Raw genomic sequence first — 23,038 nt, 5'->3', positions numbered from 1 at the left:
TCCTCAGTGTTCTCTCCTTCTCTCCATCAGAAACTGCCTCCTTGGCATGGGAGGACATCAGAAACTGCCTCCCTGGCATGGGAGGAATTTGGCTGCAGGGATTTTCACCCTGCAGGCTTGGATCTGCTTCACCCACAAGCAAACTCACCTCCCCAGAAGCAGGACACTGCTGTCCTCAGCCAAACTCCACCTCAGCCTTGTCGAGAGTTTGCTCTCCTTGACAGCCTCTAATCACCAGCTAGCCAGTTTACCCAGGGAAAAATTTTATCCTTTCTGCTAGAATTCATTTTTATGACACCTACCATAAGAGACTTAAAAAAATTAGGCATTAAAATGGTTTATAGAGGGTATTTTTATAATCCACTAAGCTGTTTTCCATTTCCACTGATATGACATCTCTCAGCTATAATTCATAAATGCCATCAGTTAACAGGCACAGAACCTTATCCTAAATTTCTCCTCTCATATGCTTTTCTCATTTAAACTTTCTGTTAAATCTTTGCTGTGCTGCTAAATCCAGAGAGATTTGGCCATAGCTGGGGGGGGAAAAAGTTTAAGTAGCTAATTAATGTCACTGGATTTGGGGCATCCTATCAAGAGAGAGTATAGAGGAAGCATGCCCTCAATAAATATTTTGAACATTTAAATAAAGCTAATGCCCCCACCTACACAGGAACTTCTAATATCCTTAGAAAATAAAAATTTTTATAGGCAATAAGTGGCTGTTTTCCCACACAGGGATGATAAGGACATTGCATCAGGTATACAGATGTCAGTGCCCCTGGCTGTCCCAACAGTAATTTTTGTCACTGATTGCATCTCAGAAGGGAGTCCCTCTGGGAAGCACCTGCTTGTGCCAGGGTCCATCCAACCTGGAGACATCCTGGGAGAAAGCATTTATTTACAGCCCTCCCAGAACTCACTTCCTACTTGGATAAAACCACAGAAATGCCTAGCAATAATTATAATTCTTGTGGTAGTTAGACATATTCTGCTTTTCTCTGCCAAGATCAGATTGGAAAACTCCAGGTCTCGCCACAATCACAGCTACTAAACCACAGCATGAAAAACAAAAGAGAATATACATTCCTCCTCATTTGAAATGCCTCCATTGTGTCTACACTGGGTCTGCAGGGAAATTTGAATTTGGGTGGAGTTTGCAGTTTGGGCTGCATGAAGTCATTTGGTTATGGGAATTCCTACCTTGGGAGAGATGAGCCTAAAAGAATGCAGATTTTTTTTTTATTATTTCTTTAGGGTGGGCATGAAGATATCTCCTTGACTCTCTCTAGGGTGAGGATGGCTCATGGTCCACTCAGACTCCTTAAAGGCCTGATGAGTTTCCAGTCACAACCAGTGAAGCATTTTGGGTGGGAGAGAAGTGTCCCCAAACTACCTTCTCTACATGGAGGGGAGAGGAAGCTTGGAAAACACATGGAGACAGCAATCCAAGGCACTTGCCCCCTAATGTTTCATCTAATGAAGTCCCAGTCCTAGTGGGATAAGAGTTTTGGCTCAGATAAGCAGAGTATCCATGGCCTTTAACCTTTTTTTTTTCCCAAAGGAAGTTTCAAAAGAAAGAATACTCAGTAGAAAGTTATTGATAATCTTTGACCTTAAAGATTAAAAAGGGAAATTAAAGGTACATTGCCTGGGCTGAATGGAAAAGCTTCACCCACTGCAGCGCTGCACAGAAGTGAATTCAAGAGAAGCCATCCTGGCCTGTGCCAGGGTCAGTGATAAATGCACCTCTCTCAATCTCCTCCCACTAGGAGATTAAACACTTCCCTGTGGGCAGCAGGGGAAGAAGCAGAGCTGGTTCACATCCTCCTCTCCCCAGGTGCCTCATCCCTGTCACTGCCCCTGTCCCAGCATTGCCCAGCTGAAGCTGCAGCCCAGAGCCACCTGTGGGGAGGAAGATGAGGACTGAGACAAGCAGGTGATCCATGCTGGTGCTGCTGTCCCTTGGGGAGTGCAGATGGATGAGCCCACACTCAACGTGAGGGACATTTCCCTGCTGTCACCACAGCCAAGGGAGAGCAGGTGGAGACAAATAAGGACTGTGGCCACTCAGTGTGGCCCCTTGGCACTTCCGCTTTGCTGCTCCATGAAGAGTCTGCTTGGGGACAGCCATTGCCAAGGATGCTGCATGCAGAGGCAGTCTCTGCTCACCCACTCTCAGAGCACCTGTGTGGCCTTTCCCCATATGCTGCTGCCTGGCACTGCCAGGAGAAGAGGGAACAGGAGAAGCTCCCCCACCACCTCCCAGACATCACATGCTGCTGCTCATGCACCAGCAGACAGGGGAGAGCTCTGGGTGGGCACCAGACAGCCATCCCCACAGCCACTGTGCAGCAGCAGACTTTGGGGAAGCAAATGGGATGACATGGCAGAGGAAGCAGCTCTGTGCTGAAGCAGCAGGAAATCCAGGCCAGGCTGCAGCAGGTGCTGCCTGTGGGTGGATATTGTGCATGGCAGACTCAGCCTGCCTGGAGCTGCAGAGAGGGGGTCCGTACAAAGGGGCTGGAGCAGCCTCTTCACCTTCCCTGCACCAGTATTTTGGCAAAATACTCTAGTCTCATGGAGAGAAAAGCAAAGGAGAATTAGGAGAGAAGCATCTCCCAAGGAATTTTTCAGAGCAGGAATGCTCCAACTTCTCAGAGTGAAGGGTGCTCTGCTGCTGAACATCCTTTTCCCTTCTTCCTGAAGCTGGGAAAAAGAAATCTTAGTGAGGAAGTGAGGAAGGAGAGTTCTTCCCAAAAATGGACTCATTACTGGGCTCCAGGTGCCAACTCTTAAAGCAAATTCTTCCAGTCTCACACAGCGTCTTTAAGAAATGATAGATTGCACTGGCTCAGAAGAAACCCTCTGCTCCCTGATAATAAATGAGTTGTTAGCACAAGTAGCAGGCTCCCAGATCCATTTGTGATCCAAAGGGCTCACAGATGCTTCCCATTTCTGCGATGCCAAAACCACAGAACACCAGAGAGCGAGGGACGGGAAGGAGCCTCCTGCGCCTGTCTGCCTGCTGCTCTCCAGTGGCTAAAGGGAGACTCTCAAGTGCACCTTCCCTTTGATGGAGCCTTTTTTTAATGTAAATTGCTGTTGTTGAAAGTGCAGAATTTGCTGTATTGCCTGCAGGCAAGGATAGCTAGGGGAAAAACCTCACCCCTGTGTGCTCTGGACATGAATCATCCTATGGCACAGGCACCCTTTGTCCTACAGCCACACACCTCATCCTCTGCACAGCTGGGACAACACACCTTGGATGAGAAACACACCTTGGATGAGACAAACACACCTTGGATGGGACAAACACACCTTGGATGAGACAAACACACCTTGGATGAGATAAACACACCTTGGATGGGACAAACACACCTTGGATGAGATAAACACACCTTGGATGGGACAAACACACCTTGGATGAGACAAACACACCTTGGATGAGATAAACACACCTTGGAGGAGACAAACACACCTTGGATGAGATAAGCGCCTTCTCCAAAGGCTCCTGTGGTCCCACCTAGGGATGCTGCTGTACTTGAATGTCTTGGCCCCAATTCCCTCCATCCCCAGCCTCCACAACACTGCTCTAGATTTCACTCCACAGTCCTGGGGATGACTTTTTTTCACCCCCTGCTTGTTTTTAAAGTTGCTAGTTTGGATTCACACTTTTGCTTTCTGTCCTGAGACAGGCTTGAAGCAGAAAACCTGAATGCACATTGCTCTGCAACTCCTCTGAGATTGCTGCCAAATGGCAATTAGAACTCGTGACAGATTGGGATGGGATTCAGAATTCCCAAGATTTTCAGGTGTGTTTTGATCTAGAGCTCTGGGTCTGATTTGTCTCAGCTACTAGAGGATGACACCGTAGAAATTACTCTTTTTTTTATTATTATTTTTTATTTTCACGGGCCAAGCAATATTTTTTTCCTTTCCCACAAGATTGTTGATTCTAGTGCTACACAAGGCTTAACTGTGGTCATCCCATTTGAGCTGGTGGGGGTTGCTCAGTCAAATTCCTGGGTGCTGTTCTGGAAGTGCCACAGCATCTGCAGGCATTCCTCCCCTGATGACACCAACCCCATGGTTCCCCCAGAGCCCAGTCCTAGGGACAGGCACTGTCAGCCAGGAGTGTATCAACAGGAAGAGGGAGAAAGAGAGCTGCATAAGGACTGCAAAAGCAAAGGCATGGCTGTTAGAGCACTGCAAACACTCCTGCCAGCAGAAAGCCCAGGAGAAGTGAGAAACAGGAGAGGCCAAGAGGATAAAAGCACCTCACAGGACAATGCCAGGCCCCTGCCCTTGGGGGGCCACTGCAGTGCGGTACCAAAATCCAGAAGGAGAACCTGAACAGAGCAGTTTCTGTGCCATGAGCATCTGTTTTCTTCACTTCTCAGCAATACATCAGAATAGCACAACTGCAAAGAGCCTGTTTGCAATGTGCTGCCTGCTTTTATCAAAGCCTTTACAGGCTGCTCACAGGGACAGCAGCAAAGTGTTTGATACTGCTGAGATGTCACCTTCAGCAGAGTATTGAGGAATTAGCAGAAGAGCCTAATGCAGCTGCAGATGCTTTGGGATAGGATTCAGCTCTCCTGCCTCCCAAAGTCTCATGCTAAACTCAGCCAGGATCAACACAATTCTGTTGCTTTACCTGGTACGCCACGGAGGAAGGAGAAGTTCAACCAGGGGACGTGTGGGTGCAGGTGAGGACTCAAGAACAAACTTTGATGGGCTGAATGTTCTCAAACAAAGAAGAGAAGTTTGGGAATGGCCACTGAGAGCTGCTGCCTGAGATGCTGAGTGTTGGTACTTCCAATGCAGTGTAACTGCTAAGCCCCACTAAAACTGTGATGATGCTTGAGTGAGAGTTTCCTCTTCCACAGAGTAAGCCTGTACCCCAAAGTAGAGCTTGTTTGTCCAGAACAAGAAATGATATGGGCTGTTTGGGGAAGGGCTCATCCCTGAAGTGTGTGGTTGCTCTGGAAGCAGGGATGGAAATGCAGGAGCTGTCTCATGTCCCACCTGAGGGCTGCACAGTGAATTCTCTCCCCTCCAAGCATCAGCACATAGACATGGGCATGCCTGGGAGCACAAAGAGCTGATTTTCCAGTCTGTGTGTGGCTGTGGATGGGTGACCTCCTGCCGGCCCTGGGACTGCTCAGGGCTCTGTGGGTTCAGGAGAGGCGCTGGGATCTGCTCCCCCTGAGGTCTCTGTGAGTCTGGCACTTGAGGCTGCTGAGGTGGAGGATGTAATGATATGGATGACTCAATGTTAGAAATCTGCCTGACTTCATCCACACATTTCTTGCAGGTTCCCAAACAAATGATGACTCTTAACGCCTGCCAGCCAAGGCTAATCCAGGTCCCAGACTCCAGGGGCCTGAGGAGATCTGTTCTCTGACAGTGCAGGAGAGGTTCCACTCTCCCCACAGCCTCTGCCTTCGCTGTCCCCACAGGACAGGAGCACAGGGACACCCAGATTGCCATCCCCACGCCTCAAAGCTGCAGACAGTGGCTTTTGGCACAGCCATAATGAGCTGAGCAGGAGACCCCAGAATGAAGACAGGCTGGAAGACTGAATTAATTCTGATTAAATCCGTGAAATGCACTCAGATCTGCCTTTGCTGGGGACAGGCTGGGGACAGCTGCTGTGCCTGCCTGTTTTTCTGGGACAGTGAGCTGGAAACAGCCCTGCTGCATTGCTCCCTGCCTCCTCCTCGTCTGCAACAGCCCCCTCTCCTCACCCCTTCCCCCCTGCAGCCGTGTGTGGTTGGCTTGCTATTCCTTCCTTTGGTAGTTCATTAAAGACATTAATCACCTTCTGCACAAAGACATTTCTCCTCAACTCCCTGCAGGCCAGGCCTCTTTCTCTGCTGGCTGCTCAGCCCTTGCAGGCACAGTGCTGGTGGCTCAGACCTGCCCCCGTTTCCCTGCTGGCCTGGGGTCACCCCAAGCCTCCCCTGCCATCCATGCTGTGACAGGAGCCTCCTTTCCAGCTCACCTTCACCCCACTGTGCTCTGCATCCCAGCATTTGTCTCCCTTTTCCCTGGCCACACACTCCCAACACATGACTATCATACATCCCCTGCAGGAAGGTGGAGGACAGGAGGAGCCTGAGCTGTGGTGTTGACCAAACAGGAGACACCATTAGCTCCAGTTCAGATTTAAGCAGGAGGAGGCAGAGCCCTCAGAAAGAAAAACCTCCCCTTGCTTAGCTAAGGGCTGAAAAGAGAGATAAGGGAGAACTCCACCTATTGCACATCCACAGCTGCTGCCTCGCCCCTTCCCACCTCAGGTCTCCTACTCCAAGGTTTCTTCACCCTCTGTCCCTGTGTGCTCTCTGTTGGACTTGGCTTGCCTGTGCTTTCCTCACAAGCTCCCATCCCAGGCCTGCTGGTAATTTTTTCTGCTGTTTACCTGCCAGAACAGCAGTGCTGTCCTCCCTCTATGGGATGGCACTGAATGGGATGTGGGTGCTGTGTGGAAGGAAAGCCAACAAGGCTCAGGGCACTCAGGGGATGTTGGCAGCCCAGCAGGAGAAAAACCATGTCTGAATCTGTGTAATCACTGATGTCTTTTGCTTGTTGAAGCTCACTGCTGGCAAAGATCAAAGCAAAGTGTTTGGGAGGGCGGGGAGGTGAGAAATAGCCCTTGATTTCATGTGAGATTCCTCCACATTCTGCATCCAGATTACTTACAGAGGTTTCTGTATCTCTCCTCTGACCCTCCAGCCCTCAACCTTTCATCTCCCTCCCACTTCATCTCCATTAGCATAGTGGCAGGATCTCACTTACTAAATCAAAGCCAAGACTCCTGTAACATATAGAGAAATGCAGACACATATGCCACATCCACACGAGAATCCTGCCATCAGTGCAACTCAATCTTAGACATCAGTTGTTTTCTTTTGCACTCCTCCACTCTGTCAAAAACAAATAAAATCAAGGAACGAAAAGACCCTCTAAGAGAAGCCAAGATATGGCAATTTTTAGCTGTCACTCACTTCTTCACTGACTCTCACTGCTGCTTCCTCAAGGGGTCACTCAGTCTGGCGAAGCATAAGCACAATCTGAATTGCAACCCTGGGTGAGGATTGGCAGCATTTGGTTTGCAGGCAACAGGGAAAATAACTGATCTACATGAAAAAAAAATCAATATTTCAGGAGGCCTTTGTCTTTTTGTGTTGTTTTTTTCTGGGGGTGTTTTTTTTAAGAGTGCCCCAGAGGGGACAAGTGGGTGGCTGCTAAAAGGACAATGTGAGAAAATCAGCTGGAGGCTTGTTACTGTTGAAGCTAATGAGCAAACACTTCAGCAGGTGAGCAGGGAGCAGTTTCTGCTGGATACCACACTGTTATTGCCCCAGCAATCCACTACATTTTGAAATATTTTTTGCTGGAGTGATGGTGGGTTGCAAATGGTTTGGTTTGGGTCCCCTTCTGCACCTTGCCTAACTCCTGACTTCCTCAGGTGTTACCAAAGGATTTCGCATGGAACTCTTCACTGGGAAAAACAGTGCTCTGTTTCATTTCTACACAACCAAAATAAGAGATATAAAACCTCTCTTTAAAGGAATGCAGTTGAAATAAATGCATCTTTGTCTTCAGAACTCGTGTTAATACCGCACCCCTGAGATTTTGGATCTTCAGAATATTAAAGTCTCCCACACTTATTGCTTCTTTAAGGAGCATGTTGGTTTTGTGTTTGCTCTGAGCTCCACGTGTCACTGAAGCTAACTGGGACCTTTTCCATTTCTGGTGGCAGAGAGCTGCTGCCTTTGGGGCCCTAACCCTATTAAAGGAAATGTAAATGTATATATCTAAAATTCCCACCAGTTTTGGAAAAGAACAGCACACTTCCCCACGCTGCAATCCTTGCAGTCACATGAAGATTTCCACTCTCACCTTGCTAATAATGCCAAAAAATAAAGCCTGTCTGTTTCTGGCCTAGTAGAATCCCTATCACACGAAAAGGCTTTATTTTTAGAGAAGAAAAGATAAGCTGTGAGTGGAAGCTGTGACTGTCACACAATGGACAGGTCTGGCCTGTGCTGCTCACTGTTTCTCAAATCCCTCTTCTGCCTACTGCAGAGCCCAAATTTTACTTCTTCACTCTCTTTTCTGCTTGTCACCAGTGCTGGGATCCTTTCCAGATGAGCAGATAGATTTGCAGGTGTGAAATTCCCCTTATTCCTCCCTCTGATTTTTCCTTATGGCGTCATATCTGCTTTTCTACCCAGGCAACTCTCCCACCACCCGGGATAAAAAAAATTAAACACACATAAAATAGTCATGCAAAGAAGTGTCCCCATGGCCTTTGAAGAGATGGACACACCAGACTGGGGGACACTTTTCCTGATGTGTGGTGCCAGCCTCTCACAGGGATGCCAAGAGACAAGGGGAGCCCCCATCAGTTCCCTGCTGATGGAATTGGTCCACATTTACCCAAACCCCTCCGTGCCCAGATCCCTGGAGGCAGACAGACAACCTGCCCTGTCCTAGCAGCCACAACTGAGGGAATGGCTCAGCAATCATGTTCCAAACACTTTTCCTTCTTGGGGAAGTGATATGGGACAAGCTCCTGCCTTCTTCAGTGGTGACTGTGACCGCTGAGCACCCAGCACCCACCCTGGGGGTCCCGCTGGCACACAGGGGGCTGGTGTCACCTCCAGGACCTGCTCCCTCCTGGGAGGGAGGACTTGGCAGGATTTCACCTATCAGCACACTCCAAGCTGCTGGCATCTCGCTGAACAAACACATACTTATTAGAAAGCTACAGCCCATCCCTGCCCAAAACTGAGCAACCTTAACCTGAGGTTGATCTAACGTGAATTGATGCTCAGTGATTCATCTGTCTGCATCACATCTTTTCCTGTTACATAATCCAAGGAGATGTATCTCCTTGTAGTACCTGTGTTGTATTAATCAGACTGCATCTGATCATTAAATCTGTGTTTCTGCTGGCTTAACTCACATTAAATAGTCATAGCAAACATCCTGAGCTCTGCAGGGAAAAAAAAATCCCAGAGCACTTACATGAGATTTCTGACACTGTGAAAATAGAAACAAGTTTAGCAACAAACACCACAACTATTACAGGGCTGGGTTTATTTAGACTGTGGAAACTTAATTATGAAAATTGCATTCTAACTGATTACTGCCAGAATTATTACAGCAACACCTTTACAAGAAATGGTGACCATCATATGTTTGTCAACAAGGAAGCTTCCTTTAAAAACACCCAATAATTGTTTAATTAAACCAAATTTAGTTCCTCATTTGAGAACATTCAAATGCTTGCCTATTCCTTCCTATCTCTGAGAGGTAATTTAGGAGATAAAAAGCAATTTCTATAAATACTCTATCTATATATGTAAGTATCCAAGGAAAAGAAGAAAAAGAAAGACTTCATTTCATAGCTGATCTGGATGTAAGCTTGCTGCTATTGATAAGAACATAAGCACAGAATGAGTGATCACTACAAATCCCTCTCTAATTGGTGCTTGGAGGCCTTAATAAAATATGAACAGAATCCAAACTACATGTTCATTTTCTAATTTGCAGAACAGATTCAACTGTTGATATTCTAGCAGCACCCACAGCATATACTCAGAATGAGGACCCCACAGTAACTGCATCTGTGCATACAGGGAAGGAGAGGGATAAATAATTCACTGTTTTTCAGCCTCTTTACAAGTTTTCTTGCAGCTGCAAAATCCTGATGCTATCCTGTGCAGACCCCTGTGTTTCAGGTCTGCAGCTCCTGCGTGTCCCTTGCCAGCAGCCCACCACCCAAGCACACAAAATCTGGTGGCTGCCTCAGCAAAGCTGCAGGGCTCAGTGACAAACAGGGCTTGTTTTAGTCACTGGTCATCCCTGCAAAGCAGCCTGAGTTTGGCAGGGGCACTTTTACCACGCTGGTGACTCACCTTGTGTGGCAGCTGCTGGCCCAGGGCAGGCGGCTGCTGCTGAGCCATCCTCTTCTCAGGACAGCCAGAGCAGCCTGCAGCCTGCCTGGTGCTGCCAGCATCACCTGGGGACCTCAGGCAAGGCTGAAAGAAGGACTCTCTGCACCACAAATTAAATAAGGCTATGGAGCTGTGGCTGAAACAACTCATACTCCCCGAGGAGCCGGGCTCTGCTCAGGACGGGATGCGCATTGCACTGTGCACAGCTGGAGGCTGAGATGAAGAATAGCAGAAAACTATTGCCAGCACAGGTTGAGTCAAGAAAGAAACCTCTCATTCCTTTGCTGTCAACAGCACACAGTGCTCCCATCCACTGTGGGCCTTCCAGGGACAGGAATTTGCAGATCTCTCTTAAGCTGCAAAGCTCCTGTGCCCTTGCATCTGGCACAGAGCGTCCCCCTTCCCACCCCTCTCCATTCTGACCTGCAGCACCAACTCTCCTGTGCTGAGTCTGCCCTGAGAGCAGTCAGACATGGCAAAATCCAGCATGGCACGGGTTGCTAGACACTCTGTGGAGAGAATAAAGCTCTTTTCCAAATATGGATGGAAACAGAAGCTCTGAACATGTCTTTAAAGCTGACCAGAAGGGTTTTTGCTCTGCTACGTCACCAGGTAAATATTTCAGCTACACCACACCATCATTTTACCCTTTACAGTCACCTGGCACTGCTGCGTAATTCTGCTGAAGGAAGGACTCTCAATTCACTTAAACAATTTCCTTGGCCTTTGAAGAAACAGCACAAAATTATAAAGCCTCCTAACCTTTAGCTAAGAACCCTCAGAGTAGCAGGTGTGTACTTTCATACGGGTAAGCCCCATCAGGCACCCAGCTGCAACCACGAGCGTGTTCATTACCAGCTATTCTGTGGGATGGAATGAATTCAGGAAGATATTTCAGGTATTGAAATGTGCCCGTGCCTCGGTGATGCAACAACATTAGCATCAACCCCACACATGAAACAGGAAGTCACCACACATCTCCACAACCTCTTCTTGCTTTCTTAATGATTATGGTTTGCCTAAAATCATCATCTCCTGATGTGTTGCACACAGGGACCACAGGACCCGCACTGAGCTTTTCACAATCACTGTGTAACCATAAAAAGTCCACATTGAAAACACCAGAAATGTGAAAGTTATTGCTGGGCTGTCACAGTGACAGCCCAGCGGCCACAGCAGCCTCTGGGCATTCTCCAGATTCCCCCCTCGGATGGGTGTCACTGTCATTGTCACCCATTCGGGCGCGTCATTAGCGGCGCTGTCACCTGGGCAGGAGCTGCCGGTGTCACTGCACCCACTGTCACTGTCACTGTCACTGCCACTGTCACAGCACAGCTTGCTCAGCCCAGCAGCTCCGTGCCAGGCAGAGGTGAGCAGTGCCACAGCGATGCCCAGGCACATTCTGCACACAATTTCCTCACCAGGCTGCTGTCACCGTGCTGCACCTCATCACCACCCCACAGCCCGCCCAACAAGGGCTTTGCTTCTGCTGCCAGCACTGATTCCTAATATCTGCTCAGTGCTTTGCATGCTGCTGCTTCAGACACTTGCCATAAGGAGTACATTCAGCTGGATCCCAGCACAGAGCGGGATTTGCAGCGGAGCTGGGACCTTGCTCAGGTGTCCTGCTGGAGACCCCCACAGGTGAGGCCTCAGGTTCATGGGCTCCAAACAGCCTTGACTAAACTGTCACAGAAGCAGGCAATGCCAATGGCAAGGAAATGCTGTGTTCTCCATCTCCATGGGAACAAAACCTGGTACTTTTAACTGGTAGCACGGCCAGTCTTTCCTCAGAAGATAAAGACCACTGTGTGGGCAGGGTTTTTATTCTCTCTAAATAAACAGATCTTTCTGCTGATATCTAGTCTTGGCAGCCAGGCAAGGAATTAGCTGGAAGATGAAGAATGAGCTAATTCCTGACAAAAGTTTCGCTTCAGCTCTAGAGTACTAAAATCAGGTCTCCTAATGGCCTGTTTTCTTTAGGTTGGGGGGTTATTTTCACCCCTAGGGTACATGGAATGACACCTTCTTTTGTGCTTACAAAACAAATGCTGCCTTCCATAGTCTGGAGGAACTTAGGAAGTTTTTAATTATAAGAAAAGCAAAACGAGGACAAGTGAAGTTGGACTGTGCAGAGTGCTCTGCTGGTCTGATCTAGGACAATGTGCCCTACATAGAGCTCAAATATAACATCCTTTGGGAGGCTGCCTTGCTTCCATTCAGCTTTTGTGAGACCACCCCTGCCCCCGCAGTACTAATGACAGATTCCTGAAGCATAACTGGTGTCATGGTCTTGCCATCAAAGCTGTAAACAAAACCATTAGCGGCAGGCATGGAGAGGGAGGGAAGGCCATGTGCAGATGGAGAATTTATCTGAGTGGTATTCTTGTACTTTCTGCTTTCTTCCTGCTATCAGCTCTGAAATAGCTCATCCTCAGCCACAGTCAGCAACTCTACCCCAGGTGGGTGACGTTTTCCCTTGATAGATGCAAGGTCTGGCTTTTTTCTTCAATTTGTCTGGTTTTCCTGCCAAGAAAGTGCCATTGGATAGAGCTGAAATAGTTGCTCTTCCTTGATGGAAACCTTGTAGTTGGCAAATAGAGGGATATTAAAGAAAATAGAAAATCTTTAGATATGCCATTAGATACTGCAAAGAAAGTGTGGCCAAATTGTAACTTCTCTCTCCTCTACCATACTGGGCAGGAAATTCCTGAGATCTTGTATTTGTAAACCCTCCAACAGAAAATATCACAACTTTTTTTTTTTTTTTTTTTCTTCTTCAAAAAGCCTCATTAATTCTCCTGCTGGTTCTTTCTTCCAGGAGATCCCTTCTGTGCATTTCTGAGCAGAGAGAACAGTTTGTGTTCTCCTCTATCCCACACAACTAAACTGCAGGGGGGATGTTTCAGCGACCCAAGAGGACACTATAGATGCCAGCCAACAATATTCCAACAGGCTCAATGAAGGGAAGGCTTCCTCCAGCCTGTCCTGACAGCCCCCAAACACACACTCGGGTTCGGAGAGTGTCAGCAGCAGTGTCTGACACCAGGTCAAACCAAAGAATTCTCTGTGCATCACACCCTGCTGGCACAAGCCCCTCGCCCACAGCGCCGCACCCTGTGCTCCAAGGAAAGCAAAGGCTGCCACAGCAACCACAGGGCTCTGTTATGGGCTTAGTTTTCATTTGGTTTCCTCCTCCTGGTCTTGTTTGTTGCTGCTAACCTTGGCTTTATCTAGCAAGCCAGGGTGTTTGCCCCAATAATATTTTCTAATGAGAACAGTACAAGCAATGTGCTGTGCTTTAGCAGGGTGCAGATCTACCCTGAGATCAATTCCGTGGTGCAAACTCATTCCTTAATATCTGTTTTTAGAGCCAATAAATTAATTTCTTGAAACTAGAACTCTCTTACCTCTCTGTCATTATTAGGCATGCCCTTATTGTGGATTTAGACTCCACTTGCACCAAGCTGCTGGTTTCTGCTAAGTCTTTCTTAAATTACAAGGACAGATGGTTAAACTGGGGCTGAGGAAGAAGCTGTTCACACTAAACAGAGACTTCTGTGCACTCTGTGGGTGGAAAGGGGTGTCTTTGTTGTGCATCACAGCTATGGGAAATATGGGGATGAAATCTCAATGTATTGAGTTGGGCAGAGGTTAGAGAAACAAGAGGAAATGAAATGTTGGGGGGTTTACACCACTTTGGGTGCAATGGAAGGGGAAACACAAGACATGCTGGATAACTGCAGCACTACCTCACCCCTATTCCTTAGCACAAACCAAAACGACCCAGAAACCCTTTGTATGTTTGGGGTTCTCTTGCCTGGGCCCTAAAGGTGAGCTGCACATTTGGTGCAAGATATCCCATATTTCAGACAGCCAACAAACCCAAGTCAGGAATAAAGAAGCCCAAGTGAGGCAGAGCAGAGGGAATGCTGGTACTTACAGGTGTATGTCATTTCAAAGCTGTCACTGATGTTCACAATGTCGATCTGGGGAAGGAGCTTAGGGGGTTCTGTGAGCTGAGACAACGCAAACCTGAAAGCCGCATGTTCCTGGGACTGTTGATTAGGAAACAACCCCCCTGGGGAGAAAAACAGAACCATAAGAGGAAAGCTCTTAAGAACATTCTTATTAGAAACATCATCAGTCCAAAATACTCCTGAGAGCAGAGCCTACAGCTCTGCAGCCCAGGGAGTGCCTCCAAACTCAGAAATCCTCCAGAAGGCAAGGGCCAAGGGTTCCATGCCCACTGCGGACAGGTTGGGAGCACAAAACCTTCCCAGCATTTCTGTTATGTAACCCTGGATCACACACAGGAGCTCTGCTGCATCCCCAGGCCAGGCAGCTCAGGACAGGGATGATCCATGGGGCAGCTCAGCCTCCTCACCCCCAGGACTTCAAGCAGGAGGAATGGGAATTCTGTCATTATCACTTCAGTACAGCTAAAACGAGATCCTTCCTCCCCCCCCTCGCTTGGAATGAGGCTCAGTTCAAGCCCTGCTGACTGGGAGGAGAGCTTTGCTACAGGAGGGTGGCAGGGGTCCCCCCACACTCAGGGGACTCAGGGGTACGGGGCAGCCTGGCTGAGCCTGGCCCAGCAGGGGACAGTGCTGTGACAGCCAGAGGGACACGGGACTGTGACCAAACTGCTGCTGCTGCTGCTGGAGGTTTGTTGCACAGAAAAACCCTGAATTTAACAGGTGACAGCGGCCAAACTCAAACTGGGCAGGAAACTTAAAGCTTGACCCTCAAAGGAATCAATCTATGCAGAAGTACAGATAACCCCAGAACCACAGAGTGATGCAAACAGGGCAGGAACTGGGACCGGGCTGGACCTAAACTCAGAACCTCACCTTCCCCATGGATCTGTAACTAAGTGCAGCGATAACCCAGCCCTAGGAAAAGTTTCCTGCTGCTCCCCCAGCAGGAACCTTGGCTTGCAGCAGATCCCTTCACAGCCTCCAGAGAGATGCTATTAAATTCAGCCTGTCTTGTAATCTATATGCATTTAAAGAAAGCGCTGCTATTGGCATTTCAGGAGAGGGAAACAAAGCACTTAGCAACAAGGGAGAATTAAAATAAAGCTGCAGAAAGTATCAATGCCCAAGACGACCTGAGGAAGAAACAAAATAGGCAAGGACCTGCCATCAACGTCACTTTGCACATCTTTAGTAGAGGGGGCATCTCCTTGTGTGAAAAGGGCTATTTGTGCACCAATATCCCCCCACCTCCCCCGTTCCTCCCACCCCACAGCCTAATCACGGATATCGGAGGAATCAGATGCTCGTAGCCAAGTTGCGTTCGTTGAAAGGCAAAAAATCCGGGATCTTGCACAAATTTGGGGTAAAGGGGAGACAGGAAGGGAGGGAGACAAGGATGCAGCATCAACAGCAATAAAAGCACTGATTGTGCAGCTGGACTCAGGCAGGAGTTGCCTGAACTTGGTGGATTAGCAATTGATTGGCATTGTAAAGAGAAGGGAGGCGGGAAAGAAAACCGGCATGCAAGGGAAGGGAATTAGGGGCTAGGCTACAAACGATCACCAATAAAGATCAATGGGAGAGTAATAATAAACGCGGGGAAGGAGGGAGAGGAGCACGAAGAAGTTACAGGAAGGGAGGAAGGAATCAAACAGGCACTGCTGGTGTGCAGGGGAAGCAAGTGGCATGAAATGGAAAGAGACTTCAATGCAAGATCTTCTTCCAATAGCTTTGCCCTTATTCTTTAGCAATAATAACAAGAGAGCGTCTGTTTGTTACCTCCCGTCCCAGTTACCTACAGATGAGAGCATCCTCACCAAAATGTATCGTGCAACCGCCGATTTTGCAAATGCAGCAACACACAATGGCAGCCCAGGCATTTCCCCGGGCAAGAAACAGATATTTTTTTCATACTTCCTCCATTTCGGGGGCACTTTTCTCCCTCTGTGTTGGTGTGTGTGTATGTATGTGTGTGTGTGTGCAGGCATTTATTCCCAATCTACCCCTCCCCCAAATCCAAATTGATCCATCTCTGCTCCGGCAAAGCTGGTACCAACGCACGCATCCAGCCCTCGCAGTTCAGCCCCTGGCTCCCTCTCACACACATACACACACATTGTACCTTGGCAAGCACACGACCGGCTCAGTTTTTACCCCCATCACCCCCTCTCCACCCCTACCCACTCGTCAGGGACCATCACCCCCAGCCCCGCACTCACCTATCTGGATATTGTTGGGGAAATTGGCCCCTAACACCGCCCCTAGGAAACTGGTGCAGAAGAAGGCAAAAATGTGCTGCATATTCCCTTTTGCATTGGCGAAAAAGAAGCCCAGTTCCAAGCATAGATTTGATTTTTCCCCCGCTCTGCTCTCTTTAGCTGCCTCTCTCGCCTCCCCTCCGCTGCGCCTCCGGGATGCGCGTCTCCCCCGCTCCGGCTCCAGCGCTGAGACTGCCGCTGAGCAGCGCCTGGCAGCAGGATTAACTGAGCCCCGAGAGGAAGAAAGAGAGCCCGCTCCTCATCCACATCCCTCCCCCGCCACACACAGCGCACACGCACACGCACACGCCGGGCGCTTCCACCCAGCCCCTGCCCCTGCCGCCAGCTGCGGCTCCACAGCTGGAACCGCATCCCCCCGAGCCCGCTCTGCCCCCCGGGGGTCCCTAAGGGTCTCTAAGGGCAAGCCCCACCTGCCCCTAAATCCCAGCTTTGCCCCTCAACTTCCCTTGGCAGGAGCTCCGAGGAACCTGTGAATCAGTAGGTGGCAAACTCCTCTAGAGAAAGAGCTGAGCCTCGCCTGCCTGGGATCCATCGCTCCCCAACCTGGCTCCAGGAGTTGAACCGGGCACTCTCCGGAGCCTGGCTCATTAGGATAACAAAGAGGGTCCTGCAAATGTGCCTTGGAAGGAAGGATTTCAGAGCAACAAATGAGAGATCCTGAAGGATTAAAAAAAGAATTCCCCCCCATCACCTTTCTCATTGATTTTTCCTGCCTGCTCTTAAGGGATGAGGCTTTTCACCACTGCACTTGATGTGGAAGAATCTGAACTCCCCAGCACCATCAGACAGGGCATGCTTCTGAAATTAGGGGGCTACCATAGCCTGGACCATTTCAGAAGCTGTTTCATGGCAATTCTAGTGAGACTGGAGCTTATTTGGCATGCTTTGCTCAAAAACAAAAGGAAGAGAAAAATAAAGGTAGAACCAATAAATCACAGCTCCTAGGCACAACTTGTGATTTGGAAATATTTGAAGAACTGTAGTGAACACAGAGCCATAGTCACCTCAGGAAGGAGAGAAAATTCACCCATTCCCCCCTGAAGTCCCAAACCAAACCAAACCAAACCAAACGTCATCCATGCCAGAAGCCAGAAGCTGAAATCCCATGTCCAGGCCCAGATATTCTGCCCTTGATGTTTCCAGCCTTGATAAATACCAGGGGTGCATAGCAGAGAGTAAACAGAGCCAAAAAAAAGGGATGAAAGGGATGTTTGGGGCAGAATTAGAAAAGACTCAGATGCCCTGTGTCCTGGCTGGGTGCAGGGTCCTTTGCCCCGGTGCCCTCTCCCCATCTCCAAATGTGTGTGGTTAATCTGGAAGAACACCAAAGAGTGGTGACCAATGTTTGAAGGTCAAGAACTGCTCCTGCATAAGGACCAGTTGGATAGTGGGAAAACTGAAATGGGACATGACCAAGCCTGCAAAATCTGCAGCAGCAGAGAAATGTTCCCTGATGGCCACAGCACCCAGGTGTGGCATAGCTTTCTGGTGCAGGGATAACACTGCTCTTTATATCCTCAGGCCTTTGTTTAATCTCTGCAAATAAAGAGTTTGGGATCTTTAATATCTTCCTAGACAGTTTTATGGATTTCAATGTGACTTCTAGAGTGACAAAATGCTGAAACACCCACATAAATGCCAGTTGGTGTGGGGTCTCAGAACTGCACTCCTGGAGCTTTGCACCAGAGAGGAGTTGCACTGATGCCTGGAACTTGGTGGCCTCTTACAGGACAGAACACAGAGTTACACTGCAAAAAACAGAGCCCAGAAGGTTTGCATTTTCCTCATGGGGAGTGATGAAACATCCTTCTAGGATGGACTCCTTTTTGCCCCAAAACACCCTTCCCCAGGTGACCAGGCAATGACCCTTGGTGCCAGGTTTACTAGAGAAGAAATTCAGGCACTCAGGAATCAGATAAAGGTGGTGAAAAGATGCCCTGACCCTGTCTCACTGCCTGGGTGACCTTCAGCCCAAAGTCACATTCAAGCACAAAAAAATGCCCATCTGCTGTTGAGAGGAACACCTTCACCAGACTTCCATTTCCCCCCCTGTATAATTTAAGCAATACTGATTTGAGGCTAAAATAACCTGCTGATAGGTTATATGGAATCTTGCTTTCCATCCAGAATTTAATAGAAACAGCTGCATTTATAACCTGAAGAGAGTCACTGAAGGATAACCAATGCAACAGAAAGATGCCAGCACGTTTTGCAAACTCCCAAACAGCCTATCTGATAACAATAATAGTAGCCATAACAATAAAATATTATAATAGCTTGCAGAAAGCTTGCACAGTCACATTAATTAATAATGCTGCTTTTGTCTATAAACCTCTCAAAATGCAGGTGGCTTAACAAGGGGAACCTCACCACAGTGTAACAAGATAAGTAGTAATAAGATCATTATTTTAAGAAGGTATTCATTTCCGTTTTCCCTACAGATAACAACATTTTATTCGGGGTTTGTTAGCATAAGGATGTTCAGAATTAACTCTAGGTGTTCTGAAGGTTCTTTAAGTCAACATAAAAGCAGTATAATGTCTGAACTTCTGGCTAAAAAACAAACTGAGTCTTGGGAGATAGATGAAACTCTTCAACTTCACAAGAGTAGTCACAACAGAAACACAGATCAGTCCACCAATCTTTTGAAAAAACACAAAAGAATTATCTTGATTCCTGTAAACAACTGAAGGAGTTTTTTTAATCCTTTCAGATTTCAGAAAACAATGAAAATCATGCAATACAGAATGCAAGCATATTGCATAGAACCATTTTAATCAGGAGCAACTGAAAATATCAGGGATGGAGTTTTGTTAGACCTGTATTTTGTCTCAGAGGGGTCTTAAGACATAGATGGGACGGGCAGGCAACTGGTGGTCAACAGGGAACATCCAACATGGTTTTGTGGGATTGATTTACACAAATTGTAAAAAAAAATAGGTAAATACCAGTAAAAAAAAAAAAAAAGGTTGTTAAATTTAAGAAATGTTAAAAAGGCATTTTGAAAGAGTGTAGCTGATTCACTTCAGGTCTTTTCCAGACATGAGAGTAAGAAAATGGCTGTGGCCAGAGCTGCTGCTCCCCTTGTGTTCTGCCTGCAGCTGATCTTGCTGTACTGGGCAAGAACCTTTGTTCTCACCCATTTCTGCTCCAAGGTTTGGCTTGGAGCAAGAGCATTTTGGCTCTGAGAGGGATGTCTGCTGCCCTCCTCTTTGCTGTGCATGGTGTGCAGTTGTCCACCCCAGCAGCGTGCTCTGCCCTCGCTATCAGAGCTTTTGTTTCCAGGATGGGAAATCAGGGCTTGTTGCAGCAGATATATTTCTGTACCAGAAGCCTTGAAAAAACAAAGGACTCATTCACATGCAGAAGCCTCCAGCCTTGAAAAATGAGGAAACCAACAGAACTCAGCATCCATCCGACCTCCCCGCAGAATTATTTCCCCCTGTGCCGACTGTGTTTTACATGATGCTCCTGAATGTCTTTAAAGAGGCCATTGAAACAATGAATTCCAAAATTCCTTTTATTTTCTAGCTGGACAATCTCTATAGGAGGCTTTTTATAAAGAGCAAAAATGTAATTATAGTGATTAATTTAAATAAACTCTAAACAATGCAGAATCTCATATGGTTTTCACAGAGCCTTGGCATAAATGAATGCTGATGGAGTGACAACACATTTCTCTGCTTCTCTTGGTCACCTCAATTTTGTTATTTTGGATAATCTACCACTCAAGGAATGATTGTAGCACAGGCTCTCAGAGGAGAGACTCCAGAATCTGAACATCAGGCATTTGCTTCAATCCCTAAATCTGGAAGGTATTATTTACACTGAAAACCAGCATTTACAAACTCTTCACCCGATAATTTTTGGTAGAATCTCCTTGACAAAAACATCCTCAGCAATGTTTGGTATCAGGTAGAAAAATCTTCCCTTATCCTCCGTGATTTAGGTCTGAAGTGTCCACAGACTCTCTCTCCTTTACACAACAGCTGGAGCTGTCAAATGAAAAACTTTGCCACCATAGAAGCAGAGAAGTTAAGGGAAATAGGAGCTTTTCCAGTGTGTAGTAAAATGGGAAGATGTGAGACAGGAGCAACTCTTGAGATGATGACAGCTCCAAGCAGGTCCTGACCGATGCCACACGTGTGGGGGATGATGTTTTAAGGCCACCAGATATTGTTTAATTATTTACTGATTCCTCCTGATGGGGGAAACCCGATGTGAACAGAAACTGGGGAAAGTCGGCTTTTCCCACAAACTGTACAAAAATGTGCTTCTGTTGTCATGATGATTGGCCTATTACCATATTTATAAGAAATCCTTGCTCGCTCTGGGATAATTAAGTAAGTAAATGGACTGGAAGATAAACCTGTCAATCAGAGTGGCACTGCAAACACTGTGCACCCTTCAGCTGGAAATTCCTGAGCAGCACAGGAGGCAAAGGGAGCTGTGCCTTGGCTGGGAGCAACCTGGGCTGCATCAGTCTGGGGAGGGCTGGGGGCTGGATGGGGTCTTTGACACAACAGGGCAGGTATATGGAATAATCTCTAGATTCAGCTCAAATTGAATATGCTACAAATTCAGATGTGCAGCTTTGTTTTCTGAAGTTGTTTGTCCCACCATCCAGCTGACCTGTTGAGGGTGGGTTTGTGTTCTACAAATGGACTTGCAGTGTTCTGACAGACAGTGATGCAGCCAGTCCTACACAATAAATATTGCACGGTAAATATCTCCCCAAGCACTTATGAAAACACCTCAAATCTCTCTGTGACAAATCCCAGCTGACCCCTTTGCTGACTCCCCGGAAAGGAAACTTCACCATCTGCAACCCCAAACCCACTCTCTTCCTCATACATGGAAGGCTGCTAGCACACTTATTTTTTTCCCCCTCCTGGTGAATGGTTGATTTATAACTACTTATAGAATCTCTCTGTGCCCCAGTCTCAGTTTACGCTCTTTGCTGAGTCATAAACATAAATCAGAGATGTGGGTGGATCCCTGTTTGTTATTAAAGCACCTTATGTTTCTCTAATCCTCGCCAGAGGAAGCAGAAATTACTGGTAATACATTAAAGTTACAGTAGCTTGTTGGAGAATATTATATCCCCCCAGATTACTGCCACAGATCAGCTGTCATGTTATTTTCTCATTGAATGGAAGACCAAATAAATTATAAGTATCAAAAAAATTGTTGAAAATATATGCTAGGAGATTATTGACTATTGAAAAGGCAGACACAGGGGATGCAATCTCAATTGGAGATTCTGATTAGCAATAATTCAGTCAAATGTTCATGTACATGGTAAAGTTTTCTTTCACTCAAAGTTCCCAAAACATTATGAATGCTCCAGATGAAGTCAAATAATGATAGAGGTGATTATACAGTTTAATATTGATGTACAAATCAACACTCATTTTTAATCCCTGGCATCAAACCCAAGATGTGCAGAAAACAAACGTGAAATGAGGAAGATAAAAGGATGCTGATTTAGGAAATTTAAAAAAACAAAAATCAACAAAAAAACCAACAAACCGAAAAGCAGCAGCAGCAGCAGCAATTGCCACAATTCAAACAGCCATACAAAGATTCCATCATTGCCATCTGGCTCCAGGGCTCTCAGGCTGCTTTGCTAACAACAAGATAAACAAACATGTGGGCTGAGCTTTAGGGTGGCTGATCCTGGCCTTTCCAATAGTCAAAGGACTCAAAGTTTTGAACTGGAGTGTCTGAGTCAAGAAAAGAGGCATCAATTTCCAGTCCTTGCATCACATCCTACCGGAGCAGGCTGCCAGCTACCAGCTGGGAAGGGGGAAGTCTGTGCACAAAGGAGAAAACTTAAAAAATCACCAGAATTATCAGTGTCATTCTGTCATGAATTTCTGCAATCAATACAGATATTCATGTCACTTCTCTTCATTCTTTAATTTCTACCCATTCTCTATCTCACAGGGAAATGAGAATTTCATTGCTGGATCAAATCACACAAAATCCCACCCTGAGTGTCTCAGCCTTGCACACAGCTTGGTCTGCAGCACATTTGCAGTCTGTATGTATTAAATGGGTTGGATTTCACAAGGACAGGTAACTGACTGGAAACAGACACCTCTGAAAAGTCTACAGAGAGCTCTGCACATGTGCACCCTGCACAAATAGTCTGAACTCCCTCAAAACACTGTCGGAAGAAAACCTCGTTGCAATACAAAAATACTATTATGTAATTTTATGTGAAAAGTTGTCTAAATTCTTAAAGGATGTGAAAGCAAACTGTTACTGCAGAGGGAAGGGGACATTGGGCAGCAGCTGCTGGTCCCCACAGTGCAATGGGCTGGTGCAGGGGCACTGCCTTTTGCACACACCCACCAGCAAGGTCTCCAGCTCAGCCATCACTGTTGAGCTGCTCTGTCTGGGCAAAGAGCTGTAAAGCTTAGCAGATGCATGAGGATCTGTAGGTTGTCTGTAATTTCTCCTCTTCATCATTTAGACACCACAGGAATGGCAGAGAGCTAAGGATATAAGCTGAAAAGAATGTAGTTTTTATAAAATCATCCCATTTTCCAGGCTGGAAGAGAGAAATAAAGGATGCAGGCCCTGTTACACCAAGTATTTCTGGAGGTGCCCCATGTTAGGGACTGTCTGTGCTCATCAAGGTTTTTGCCTGAGACTCTCTGTACATCACAGGCACAGATCAATGCTGTGGTACAAACAAAAGGCCAGACCCCCTTTGTACTCCCAACAACTGATCAAGACAGAAAGGACAGCACACAAACACCCTGTCACCTGGCACACCACAACGTTTGCAACCCAT

The 23,038-nt window shown here is 47.1% G+C and overlaps 1 protein-coding gene across 3 annotated transcripts in view; it reads right to left on the bottom strand.

The window, feature by feature from the left end:
• The window catches only part of GRIA1 (glutamate ionotropic receptor AMPA type subunit 1), a 121,517-nt gene extending 105,020 nt beyond the window's left edge, over nt 1-16,497 (bottom strand). Inside the window, exons 1-2 of one of the 3 annotated variants that reach the window (XR_011681691.1) lie at nt 16,174-16,497; nt 13,918-14,055 (exon numbers count right to left, since the gene is read on the bottom strand). Coding sequence is in view for 2 of the 3 variants with exons in the window: in XM_071443406.1 (XP_071299507.1) it covers nt 13,918-14,055; nt 16,174-16,255 (220 nt within the window). In the remaining variant the exon portion in view is untranslated. The remainder of the gene's footprint in view (nt 1-13,917; nt 14,056-16,173) is intronic. The other 2 variants (XM_071443406.1, XM_071443405.1) reach the window with 2 other exon arrangements.
• Nucleotides 16,498-23,038: the final 6,541 nt, after the last annotated feature.

The sequence above is a fragment of the Agelaius tricolor genome, unplaced genomic scaffold (assembly GCF_023055355.1).
Source record: "Agelaius tricolor isolate 1412-34295 unplaced genomic scaffold, bAgeTri1.0.p SCAF_18, whole genome shotgun sequence".
Taxonomy (NCBI): Eukaryota; Metazoa; Chordata; class Aves; order Passeriformes; family Icteridae; genus Agelaius; species Agelaius tricolor.
This window is presented reverse-complemented; position numbering and strand designations above follow the sequence as displayed.